At 35.2% G+C, this 13,886-nt stretch overlaps 2 protein-coding genes across 4 annotated transcripts in view; both read right to left on the bottom strand.

Moving 5' to 3' along the window:
* The window catches only part of PCDH11X (protocadherin 11 X-linked), a 1,221,358-nt gene that overhangs the window by 1,003,424 nt on the left and 204,048 nt on the right, over window positions 1–13,886 (bottom strand). The gene's annotated exons all lie outside the window — the stretch shown is intronic.
* The window catches only part of ZNF711 (zinc finger protein 711), a 32,320-nt gene that overhangs the window by 14,110 nt on the left and 4,324 nt on the right, over window positions 1–13,886 (bottom strand). For all 3 annotated transcript variants that reach the window (XM_049766598.1, XM_049766597.1, XM_049766599.1), the window contains one exon: window positions 998–1,570. In XM_049766598.1, coding sequence (XP_049622555.1) covers window positions 998–1,570 — 573 coding nt within the window. The remainder of the gene's footprint in view (window positions 1–997; window positions 1,571–13,886) is intronic.

The following is a 13,886-nucleotide window of genomic DNA, read 5'->3' as shown; positions in this document are numbered from 1 at the left end:
ACCAATTCCAGCATGGTCAAACTTTTTAAAGAATGGGTATGCTTTATCAGACTATCAATAATCTTATAAGATTTTTTTTATTATTGTTGCTTTTCAAGCAAACCTACCAATTAAAAAGAGAACAAACTAGTTTTACTTTCTTCCTTAATGGAACGTCTTAAGGACATAAAACATAATGAAATAAAAATGTAGAAAAATCATGTAATTCAATGCATAAAATTCATAAGTACACACATCTAAACAAAATAAATAAAGGGATTGTAAAGTGCAATCTGAATTTATGATTTACTATAATATATTTAATTTTAAACAAACTACACATTTCTTTCATAATAAGCTTAAATTACTAAGTAAAACCAAACTGACAATTCCAGAAATTGCCATATTAAAACCTGATGGAACAAAGTTGACAGGAGTAGTGGGATTAGAATTGGAGTATTGTATTTCTAAAACTTAACTTCGTAGTTAAAAATTAAAAATGAGGGGCCGGCAAGGTGGCACTAGAGGTAAGGTGTCTGCCTTGCAAGCGCTAGCCAAGGAAGGAATGTGGTTCGATCCCCCGGCGTCCCATATGATCCCCTCAAGCCAGAGACAATTTCTGAGTGCTTAGCCAGGAGTAACGCCTGAGCATCAAAAGGGTGTAGCCGAAAAAAAACAAAAAATAAAATAAAAAATGAAGCACTAAAAGCTTAAAATTCCTAACCTGAAATATGCATTTACCATAAAATTGTCAGTTAATATCCATACTGAAATTGCAAATATGTATTTGTTCTACAATATCAAAATGTTTCATTATTTGCTGGATTTTTGGTATGAATTGAGTTAACTAAGTCCAAGAGCAAATTACAGAAGTATCTGAATAACACAACTTTGAAACAAAATTTTCAGAATGATTTCCTCTATAACTTACTGAAAAAAAAAAACCCATTATTCCAGAAAACTTTTCTAGGATATATATTAATCTCCCAAGTAATTATGGAATTTTTGTTTCACTTACAAGATATCATCAAATAATCTTCAGAAGTGCTTTTGACATCATCTTCTTCATCATCTTCATCATCATCATCATAATCTTCATCATCTTCAGTTTTAATTGTAACCGTAGAACCAGGAATACCATCAGTGGCCTGAATCACAGTTTCTGTATCTGAATTTGTAACAAGAACCTCCTCTGATACCACTGTGGGAGAGTCAACTCCAGAAACACAATCTTGGACCACATGTTCCAAGTGTCCATCTGGACCAGTAACAAGGTCAGCCACAAACACCTGCTCAGGTACTCTAACAGTCTCTGTGATTATTTCAGAAGTCAAAATATGATCACTATCAGCTTCTTCTAAATCTTCTTCAATTGCAACATCAGCTTCAAGTACAGCTTCAGGAACAATTACACCTTCTGTTACTATGTCAGTCTCAGTTATGATATCAGGCCCATGTACAACTTCAGCTGCTAAGCCAGGATCAAGAGTTATCCCATCATCTGTGACCACATCAGAAACTAATACAGCCTCAGGAACTGAAACAACAATATGGTCTCCATCGATATGTGCAGTACCAGCCATTCCACCTACTGCAATAATCAAAACAGTAGTTATTTCATTAATTCAAAATATTGTATTTAATATGTCAAATTTCAAATTATTTTTAAATATTATATAATCCCATACAAACATAACATGTTCAGAAGTCATTGACAATTTAACTTCAATAAAAGTTATCATCTATCAGTAGGTGAAGTGGAAGTGGGTAAAAACAATGTAGAGGCTTCTTTAAAATAACTAAGACTAGAGCTTCAATATGACCCAGAAGTTCCACTTCTTAGCATATATCTGAGAACACAAAAATATTAAGTTTGAAAGATATAAGCATACCTAGATTCATTGTACCACTTATTGTAATATCTAACATATGGAAGCAGTCCAAGATGAATGATGAAGCAATGGTACATATCTACAATGAAATTGTAATATGCAACAGTAAGGGAAGATGAAATATCACAGTTTGCATTAAATGGGATGAAAATGGAGGTTATGAGGTCAAATGAATTAAGTCAGAAGGATGACAAAAGCACAAGAGGATCTCACTCATCTGTGATATACAAAAAAGCCCCGAGACAATAGAGAGTAACAAATTATTAGTCGTAATTTACAAAACTGAAATTGCCAAACTGGGGGAGGGAAGGTCAAGAGAAGTAGCCATAAAATACCATAAGGGATAAAAGAGATAGTATAGACAGTTTGGTGCATACTTTGCACACAGCCAACCCATTGGGATTGAAGCAATACTTATATCCACTGAGTACCAACAGTGATAATCCCTGCACATAAAGCCAGGAATAAGTCTGTCTACAACCCAGCAAAAACGTAATGTAAAGACATCTGTGGAGGATTCTGAAAACTTAGGTGGTGGTGAGATATAGTAACTGTATATCAAGATCATACATATCAGCATTATTATAAACATGTTACTTAATTAGAACACCAGTAAAAAAATTTAAAAGATTAAAAGAGGACAGAATAATAGCAGAGTAGGCCACTTCCCTTGCATGTGATTGACCTAGGTTCAATTCACAGCATCATATATGTTCCCTTGAACACTGTCAAGAGTAAGCTCTGAGAACTACCAGATGTTGACCCCAAAACAATGCAAGCTTTTTTTTGGTCTTGAGGCAACACCCGGTGGTACTCAGGGATTACTCCTGGATATGCACTCAAAAAACGCTTCAGGCTTGGGGACCATATGGAATACCAGGGGATCAAACTGCGGTCTGTCCTTAGGTTAGCATGTGCAAGGAAAATGTCCAACTGTTTACACCACCACTCTGTCTTCACAAAACAAGTTTTAAATAATTAAAAAATATAGAATATAAACAGCAGTTTTGAAAATTAACTCCCAAACATGCTTGGTGTATAATATAGTACCAGGTATCAAATCAGGGTTGGCTACATGCAAGACAAGTACCATAATTTCTGTACTATCTCTCTTGCCTAAAGATATCATTTTATATAACATTTTGAAAATTAGAAAATAATCCAAATGGAACAAAAATGCAGTAAGGTGAGAGAATATGTAAATATACTAGAATAGCATACATAGATGCTATAGTTTTACATCTTCATTGTGATGGTATTTACACAAGTCTATAAGATGCAAATATTTTTAATAATGATTTTTATTTTGACCAAAGTGGACTACAAATCTTTCACAGTAATATTTTAGGTACATAGTGACATTGAATCAGTGACATTCCCACCATCAATGTTGTCCTCCCTCCACCCCTGTTCCCAGCATACATCCTATATCCCCCTCCTTTACCCCCAAGGCTGTTAGTATAAGTGGTCCCCCCTGTGTCTAGCTTGTTGTAGATTGGGTATCGATTATGTTGTCCTTGGCTTTGGCTTGGAGTTTAAGTCTGATAATTTTTTATTTCCACTCAATGTTCATATGACTATTTGGTCTTGGTACCCTCCAATATTTCCCCCTCAATTTGTGAGGCAGAACAAGATGGTTCAAGTTATATGGTTCTGTTTGAAGGGAAGAAAAAAAAAGAAAAAAAGGAGGGGGCAAAACTCAAACTAGCAAAAAGGGGGGAGTGTTTCTAGAGGCTATAAATATCAATTTAAGAAAAGAATGGGAAAAAGGAAGAAAAACGTAACAACAATACAAAAAAATCAATCAAAAAAGTGAAAAGCATCACAGCGATAAAGACAACAACCAAACAATAACCACAGTCCAAAATAAAAACAAAACAAAGCACAAAAAAACAAAAAAGAGCAAAACAGAACAAAACATTAAAACAAGCAAAAACAACAATAACAACATTAATTTGTGCTACTTCTTTAATTTTGCATGGGCACATTAAATGTTTCTCTGCCATTGAAGTATACTGTCATGGGTATAACTACAGGCTCCGTACATGCTCTTTTACTCTCCCTTAGGTCCTTTTGTGATGTCTGGAAACTTTCTGCTCAGTCGTGAATGATAAAATCAGGCCTCTGTAAGTACAGACTTGGTATTTGCATAGATCATAGGATGGAGTCTAGGATGGAGTCTTTCTTTACGATTCTATAAGTTCTGTTCCATCACTGTTGTTTTAATCAGTCTTTTATAGTTGAAGGTCTTGGTGTTAGCACCAATCCTAGGACGAAGCCTAGGATAGAATCTTTCATCATGTTTCCAGAAGTTCTGCTCAGTTGCAGTTGTCTCAGTCAGACCTCTGGAATTAGAGATCTTGGTGGTTGTACAGATCGAAGGCCAAAGCCTAGACAAGGGTCTTTTTTCTTGGTCCCAGGATAAGTTCTGCCTAGTCATTGTTGTCATAGTCAATCTTCTGTAGTTAGCAATCTTGGCTTTTGCACAGATCAAAGGATGACATATCTTCTGATTTCATCTCATTGTTAGGTGGTGAGATAAGACAACCTGCTCTTAGACCAAGTTGCTGCCATTTCCTCATTGTCAGGATGTCATATCAAAACTGCCACATGCTGGTGTCAGAGCAGTATTAAGAATGTCCCAGAGAGAGTTTCATTCCTGTAGTTGTTGCTGAGAACCGTGTCGGCTCTATGTCTGAGATTAAGGATTCAGGGTTAGAGGGTCGCTCTCTAATCACATGGAGTCTAAGTTAGGACCACACGACATGTTCAAGGTGGGAGGTGCCCCTATATTGTAAGGTGTATGAGTTCTTATCCCTAGTAGATAAAAGCTTGTTTCTATATGTAAAATTTCCCCTTTTTAGGATGCCTTTGCAAAAAGAAATGGTGCTAAATTATATTGCTGGTGCATTTGGAGGTGAGTGTCAGGCTCCATCATCTCTGTCCCTGGTTTTCACCAGAGCTTTTATCCCAGGCAAGATTTTTTCTTGTAGATTTTTTTACCCAGCAGAATCAAAACAGGAGAAGTTAAAGAAGAAAAGAAAACAACAAGACTCTCTCTCTCTCTCTCTCTATATATATATATATATATACATATATGTACGTATATATATATACACTCACATATATGTAAGGGAAAAATAAATAAAAATGAGTTTAAAAAAGTAATTAGGGGAACAAAGTGTTGCAGGAGACTACCTTACATTTGGGGATAAACAAGTTAAGAGGTAGTATTATAGAGGTCTTAAACTTATAAAGGAAATATAAGCTTTCCCCATTGTCTTTTGAGATATTCTTGTGGAGTGTGGAATCCAGAGCACATTTTCATCACACACCCTGGTGTTGGTGAGTTTGAGAAATGATTTGCTGCAGAAATGGTTCAGGTAGAGTTCTTGCACTCGGGTTCTTCTGGAGCTGAATCCAGTATCAAGCAATAGTCCACAAGATGAAAATATTATTAAATAATGATCATTGAATAAGATTTGTACTTTGGTTAACAGTAATGCGCTACTGTCAAAATTCAGGTTTTGATATTAGACCACAGTTGTAATCTCATTATTAATGAATGGGAAATAAGTAAATATTATATGGGATCACACACATTATTTTCCTACTTTCTGTGAGTCTAATTTAAAAATTAAAAAAACAAATATAAAGGGTTGCTAATAAATTACATGAGTTAATAAGACATAATAAAATTTATACATTATATTTTATAAATAAAAAATTCCCTGAAAATATTGACTTACATTGAAATTGAAGGCATTTAATTTGGGGAGATATGAAACAACTTATTTTAGAAAAACTGTTTTACAGAAACAACTTAAGAATCACTGAAGTCCCAGAGCTCCAGTAAGAAAACCCGCATGTAGAGTCAACAGTCAAAGGCATCATTGCTGAGAATTTGCCAGTGCTGAAGAGTGAATATACCTACATTCTGGATGACCAAAGAATATTGTCTAAAAGTGACCCAAATAAAAGCACTCTCAAGCTTAGCCTAGTCAGTGATGAAAATAGAGATAAAATATTGAAAGCAGCAAGAGCAAAGGAAATAACATACAAAGAACATGCCTAAGTTTTACAGTAAATATCAAAATCAAACCTCCAGGCCCAAAGGCCATGGTAGGAAATAGTGAAATATCTAAATGAAATGACAGCTTCCTAAGAATAATTCACACATCCAGACTTGATCAAATTGCAGAAGCCAAACTTCACCCTTCAGGTTTGAAGGAAGGATATGCATCTTCACTGATAAACAGCAGCTCAGGAACTTAACAACCTCCAAAGCAAGCTTAAAAGAATGGAAAGAGTTCCTTTAAGGCGAGACAAATCCCATAAATTTACAAATCTTTTACAAAAAGATAACACAACACCCCATGACAATAATCTCTCTTATGGTCAAAGGACTAAATGTATCAATCAAGAGACACATAGTGGAGAAATGGATCAGAAAACTGATTCCATAGTTTTGCTGCCTGAGAGAAACACTTTTGAATAATCAAAGCAAACACAGACTCAAATTAAAGGTTGGAGGAAATCCTTCAAGCGAACAATCTCCTTAAGAAGACTGGGGTGGCCATACTTTATCAGATGACATAGACTCCATTCTTTAAAAGGTTATGAGACAGAGATGGGCATTTCGTAATAATCAAGGGATATGTGCATCATGACAAAATTACATTCCAAAACATATTGGCACCCAATGTGTGCCAGCAAAATATTTAAAACAATTGCTAACAGACCAGAAGAAAAACATGAATAACAACACAATGGTAGTTGGAGATTTCAACTCCCTTCTGTTGCCTCTTAATAGATCAAACTGCTCAAAATCAACAATGCTTTGAAGGAAGAAATGGAAAAGGGGGGAGGGGCCAGAGCGGTGGCGCAAACAGTAAGGCATCTGCCTTGCCTGCACTAGCCTAGGACAGACCATGGTTCGATGCCCTGGAATCCCATATGGTCCTCCAAGTCAGGAGTGATTTCTGAGTGCATAGTCAGGAGTAACCCATGAGAGTCACCTGGTGTGGCCCCAAAACCAAAAAAGACAAAAAGAAAAAGGGAAAAACAAAAAAAAAAGAAAAGAAAGAAAAAACGGGAATAATAGATATATAGGGCTTTTCACCCCCAGAAAGCTGAATACACATTCTTCCCTAATGCACATGGGACAATCTCCATGATATACCACACACAGAGCCACAAAACATAGTTCCATAAAATCAAGGTAATAGAAATTGTATCAACTATATTGTATCAACTATCTTCTCAGATCATGATTCACTGAAAATAGAATGAATTACAAACAGAAACAAAGAAATAAAATTAACATTTGAAAATTAAACAGGTCAATTCTGAACAACAAATGGCTCAGGGACTAAATCGAAGAGGAAATGAAAAGATTCCCAGAAACAAACGAATATGAAAAAATGGATGATCAGAATTTGTAGGACATGGTAAAAGCCATATTTAAGAAGAAAATTTGTAGATTTGTAAACATTCATCAGGGAGGAAGACAGGGCCTACATAAATTACTTAATGGCACAGCTTAAGAAATTAAAAAATGACCCAAAATTGAGCCTAAAGCATGCAGGAGAAAAAATCATAAAACTTAGAGCAAAAATTTATTAACTGGATACTCAAAACTCAAACTGAAGGAACAATAAACACAGATTTATTTCTTTGAAAAAATAAAAAAGATCAAAAACCATTAGCAAGACACACACAATTCAAGAGAAAGGGGACTTTAATATACCAAATCAGAAATAAAAGAGGTACCAAAGCAGTTACCATAGTAATTTAAAGGGTAATCAGAGATTTCTTTGTGAAGATATATTCCACAGAACAAGAGAACCTGGGGAAAAAAGATAAATATTTGAATTCCTATAACTTCCCAATGTTGAATCGAGATGATCTGAATACTATTAAGAATATAGAAATGCTAATCAAAAGGCTCCATGAAAACGAAAGCCAAGGCCCATATGGATTCACTACTGAATTCTTTCATACCTTTATAAAGAGGACCTACTACAAAACTTTGCAGGACATTGAAGAATTAGAAACACTCTCAAGTAGTTTTGATGAAGCTAAAATCACTCTGATATCAAAAGCAGAGAGACCATGAAAAAAGAGAATTACAGGTCAATACCTTTAATGAATACAGATTCAAACATCCTCAATAAAATACTAAGAATAGATTCCAACAATTCATTAAGAAAGTTATATACCATGACCAAGTAGGATTCATTTCAGAGATGCAAAGACTGTCTCACATATGCAAGCCTATCAATATAATAAATTATACAAAGAAAAAATTAAAAGAAATGATCATAGCAATCAATGCAAATAACGCATCTGACAAGGTCCAGCACCCATTCATGATAAAAATCTCAACAACATGGAAATTGAGGAACCTTCTTCAATATGGCTAAAGTAATTTACCACAAGCTCATGAAAAACATCATTTTGAATGGGAAGAAACTAAAAGCCTTTCCTCTAAGACCTGGCACAGACAAAGTTGCCCTCTCTTAACACTTCTATTTAATATAGCACGGAAGCACTTGCCATAGTAATTAGGTGAAAAAACATATATCAAGGGCATCCAAACAGGAAAAGAAAAATTTTGGCTTGCACTATTTGCAGACAATATACTACATTTAGAAAATCCTAAAGACTCTACAAAAAATCTTTTACAAATAATAGATTTGTATAGTAAAATGGCTGCTACAAAATGAATACGAAAAATCCATAGCTTTTATATATACAAATAATGAAAGAAAAAAATGGATATTAAAATAAACAACCCCATGCACAACTGTGCCCCAGAAAATAAAGTACCTTGGAGTTAATTTAACAAAAGAGACAAAATACCTATACAAAGAAAACTATAAAATATTACTTCTAAAAATAACAGAGCATACAAAGAAATGGAAATGCATACTCTATTCTTGGATTGGGAGGATTAACATAATTAAAACGGCAATACTTCCAAAATCATTATACATATTTAGTGCAATTCCTATAAGAATACCATGACATTTTTCAAATAAGCCTAACAAACACTCCTGAAATTCAAATGGGATAATGAATGCCATGAATAGCTAAAGCAATCTTTGGGGAAATGATGGGAGGTATCACATTTACCAAATTAAAAATGTATAATAAGGTAGTAGTCATTAAAGCAGCATGGTATTGGAATACAGACAGACCCTCAGATCAATGGAACAAACTTGAATATTCTGAGATTGGCTCTTGGGTATATGATCAATTATCCTTTGATACAGGAGCAAGAAATACAAAGTGGATGAAGCAAAATTCTCTATCAAAGTTGTTTTGGGAACATTGGTGAGCTACATACAAAAATAGATAAAATCAGGTCTCTAATAGGCCATGCACAAGTCAAATCAAAATGAATCAAAGACCATTATATCAGACCTGAAACAATTCAGTGCATAGAGGAACATGTAGGCAGAACAATGCATACCAATGAAGCTTAAGTTATCTTCAAGGAAGAATCACCACTAGCCAAGCAGATGGAAGCAAATGGAACTACATTAAACCTAAAGCTTTTGTACCTTGAAGAAAATGGTGACTAGGATACAAAGACTAATCACAGAGTGGGTGAAACTATTCACGAAATGGCCATCAGATAAGGGGTTAATATATAAGATATATAAGGCACTTGTAGGCAAGAAAAAACAGATTTCTACAAAAAAGAAATAAAGATGACTAAAAGGCACATGAAAAATGTTCCACACTAATCATCAGAGAAATGCAAATCAAAACAACAATGGGATATCCTATCACAGAGACTGGAACATATCAGAAAGAATAAGAATAATCTGTGCTGGTTCAGATGTGGGAATAAATATACACTCATTCACTGCTGGTGGGAATGCTAACTGCTTCAGCTCTTTCAGAAAACAATATAGACGGACCTGAGCGATAGAGCAGAGTAGGGTGTTTGCCTTACATGCAGCTGATCCAGGACAGACCTTGGTTTGATCCCTGGTGTCCTATATGGTCTCCCAAGCCAGGAGTGATTTCTGAGCATATAGCCAGGAGTAATCCCTGAGTGTCACCAAATGTAGCCCAGAAACCAAAAAAAAAAAAAAGCAAAAGAAAGAAAACAATATGGATATTCCTAAAAATAACTAAAAATTGAGAACAATGGCCACAAACACATTCACCATGTTAGAACAGAGCCAGCTCAATAGAGTCAACTCTTCTTGAAGGAGCGCAAAGCTGGCTATCTCAGGAGAGGGTAGGTGAGTCTCCCCCTACTGAAATCATGCTTGCTTTCTCTATCACTCAGTATCACCATTTCCCTCATGGCCCTGCCTCATTAACCTTCTGCAATTCCCTTCGGGGACATCAAACTGACCACAGTTCAAGTATGTCAGTTTGGGTGCTGATATCACCAAACTCCCCCCATATCTTCCATTTTACAGGAGGCCTGGCAGCTAAGTACACGCCCCTAAAAGTCTTAATATCAATAATTGTGTTTGAATGCCTGGACAACTTCATTTGTTTGATGCTGCTATCCCTAAAGGAACAATAATATAAGAGAATGGACAGCTAACAAAAAGAGCTCACTAAACTTCCTGCCATTGTATTAATGACTTTCTTGTAGTTACAATAATTTTCAATAAAATGTGCTTTCGTGTAGTTGCTGGTTTTGTTTTTTGTCTGTTTTTTTTTACTACAGGATAAAACAGAATGGTATCTCTTATATGTGGTATTCAGAAGGAAAAAATAAAAGTTTAATTGGAGAGTACCTATTCACCCTGTGTCCCAAAGTATAGGGTGAAAGACAGAGAAGAGAAGAGGAAAAAGAGAGAACAAACAGTAAGAAACAACAGGGGCCAGAGGTCAAGAGGATTCAGGTACACAAGTGGTGTTAAGTAATGATAGAGGTAATTATGCATACCAGAGTCAACACCACTGAAATCATTAGACCTGGTTAAATAACAACCGAATTTAAAGGTGCCAAATGGCAGCTGGTGGGTTTGGAAGGAAACTAGGAAACATTGGTGGAGAGAAGTAGGCATTAGCAGTGGTGTTGGTGCTGAAACTTCATATGTCTAAAAGTCTACTATAAAAAACTTTGTAAATCATGGTGCTTCTCTTGCTTGGAGACCACACCCTATGGTACTGGAGGTTATTCCTGGCTCTGCACCCAGAAATCACGCCTACTGAATTTAAGGGACCATATCAGAAGCCAAGGATCAAACCCAGGTTAGCTGCTTGTAAACGAATTGTCCTAACTACTGTATTATCTATCATTCTTGCCCCCAAATCATGGTGATTTAATATTAAAAAACAAGCTGGGGCCCGAGATATACAACAGCAGACAGGGTGTTTGCCTTGTGCACAACCCATTCTGGTTCAATCCCAAGCATCTCATATTGTCCCTCAAGCCTGCCAGAAGTGATCCCTGAGCTCAGAGCCAAGAACAATGCCTGAGCATAACCGAGTTAATCCCAAAAACCAAAACTAACAAAGAAAAACAAAATAAGCAAACAAAAAAATTGGCCAAAGTGTGCACTAGTGAAAGAATAGGTTTTGAAACATCGTAAGACTGAAACTCAAGCATGAACAACTTTTTATCTGTGTATTCAATTAAAGATCATTAAGAAATAAAATTAAGTGTAGATAAAAATCCTCAACAATAAAAATATTAAATTACTTATATTACTTTCAACTTTAAAAATATGCTTTACATTATATCTTTCATTTGACTGGAAAAGAAAGCAAAGAAAATGTAGGTGGTAAGCCTACAAAATTCACTACTCATAGAAAAGGTCAAACTAGTATTTTGTAAATTCTCTTCATAATTTAGACTTAAATTATGGGAATTCTACTTATCTTGGAGCATTTATGATGTTAGTGTAGTAGTTGCTAAAATCAGAAGCTAAAATAATTGGATAAAATACTCCTTGTACTGGCCTTGGTTTTTATTATCTTGGTTGGAAGAATGAAGAAGTAAATTACAAGCCAAAATAAATGAGATCTAAAACCCTAAGGAGAATTATTTTTATGTTCATTTTTCCCATATACATTTAGCTATTATTATTGTTGTTGCAATGAACTGGGTCACAACAGATTTAATTGTGGCACTTTGTATACTGGATATGAAAACTTTTACACATCTTAATTTTGGCACCAGGAATTCCAAAAAGCAATATAGCTGGGATCAAACTTGGGTATGTAGGATGGTGTAGCACGTACAAGTTATGGAGTCATGCTGCAAGGCAAGACACAACACTGAGATATGTCTGTGTTGTTCCTACTAAATTTGACTCATTCCTCTTATATCATGTTTTATAAGAAATGGTACTTGTTGAACAACAACATTAGCTACAATTTGAGAGATTAAGCTTGCAGTAAGCAATTTGCTAATACTTCAATACAGATTCCCTCATTTAAGTATCAAAATAATTACCTTTTTATAGTAACCTATTTGGTCTGGAGCAATAGTACAGGTATTGTGTTTTCCCTTGTATATGGCTGACCATTGTTCAATCCTCATCACCCCTGAGGGTCCTAAGACTCACCAAGAATAATTTCTGAACACAAAAGCAAGAGGAGGACCTGAGCACTGCCAAGTGTGGTCCCCAAACCAAAAATTTAAAAAGCCTGTTTATAAAGATATCTATAGAGTTAACCAAATGACTCACTACTATAAGAACAGTTTGAGAAAGAGTAAATATATCCATTACAACCACTGAAAATTTAAATTTTAAAGCATATAGCAAACAGTATTATCTATTTATATATTTTCTATTTATACATTGATCTATTTTACTATATAAAAACAATAAGAAATATCATTACAAAGGTATAAAATCAATTCAATGACATAAAATTAAGAAACAGTAATTATTTAAGTAAGTTCCCATCTTATCAAAGAGAACATTATTTTACCATTTAGTGTGCTTACTTAAGAAGCTATACTCTACATTTATAAATGCCATTTATTTGTGTAGATTAAAATGTTTGGGGACTTTAGAATTGACTCAGTAGTTTAAAGCATCATCCTCACAAGTGAGTCAATGAATTCAATCCCCAGATAATGGAAGTCTATTGTCTGGGAGACTCAGAGTGTATGATCTGTGGTATATAGTCAGGTGCATTTAAGAATTGCTTCTAAGACATGCAACCCATAGTAAGCATGACAATTAAAGAGATGTGACAATGCAGTTAACAATACGACACCAAGTAGTTACGTGTATGAATACTACAACAATCTCTGGCAAGCATTAAAACCAGAATATGTAGAGAACACAATTAAATGAATGTACATATGTGCATTTGTGAAAGAACAATGAATATGGTATGTGATACCTAGAAATTGTGGTATATATACACAATAGAATACTATGCAATTCTAAAGATCATGCAATTTGCAGGAGCATAGCTGGAACTAGAAAATATAACAATAAGAGAAGTGAGTCAGAAGAAAAGAGATATATACAAAATTATAGCTCCTATATATGGACATAAAGACATACAGCTAGATAGAAACCAAAGTGCAAAGACAACTTAATGGGAAAACTGATCCACACAATTAAGTTGGAGGGCTTGAAAGAGAGGGGTGGTGGGTACTTGGAAGAAGTAATGGGTACACCAGTGATTAGTATGGTGTTGAAATTATGTGCATGCAAAATCGTTATTAACTACACTGGAAATGATAAAAATCTCAAAAATAAAAAATAAAGTGTATGATCCGTGTAAAGTACCTAAGATGCAAGTGCCATAACTAGTCAGGCAAGATATAAAAAAACATATTTGGGGTGCCGAACATTTTCTGATATAAGTAAATGCATTTTCTGACATTTGCTTTACAATGACTTTTTTTTGGGGGGGGTCCACGTCGGTGATGCTCAGGGGTTACTCCTAGCTATGCGCTCAAAAATTGCTCTTGGCTTAGGGAACCATACGGGGCCCCAGGATCTAAGCGAGGTCAGTCCAGAATAAGCTGCATGCAAGACAAACGCCCTACCGCTGCACTATCACTCT

Source organism: Suncus etruscus, chromosome X, assembly GCF_024139225.1.
Source record: "Suncus etruscus isolate mSunEtr1 chromosome X, mSunEtr1.pri.cur, whole genome shotgun sequence".
Taxonomy (NCBI): domain Eukaryota; kingdom Metazoa; phylum Chordata; class Mammalia; order Eulipotyphla; family Soricidae; genus Suncus; species Suncus etruscus.
This window is presented reverse-complemented; position numbering and strand designations above follow the sequence as displayed.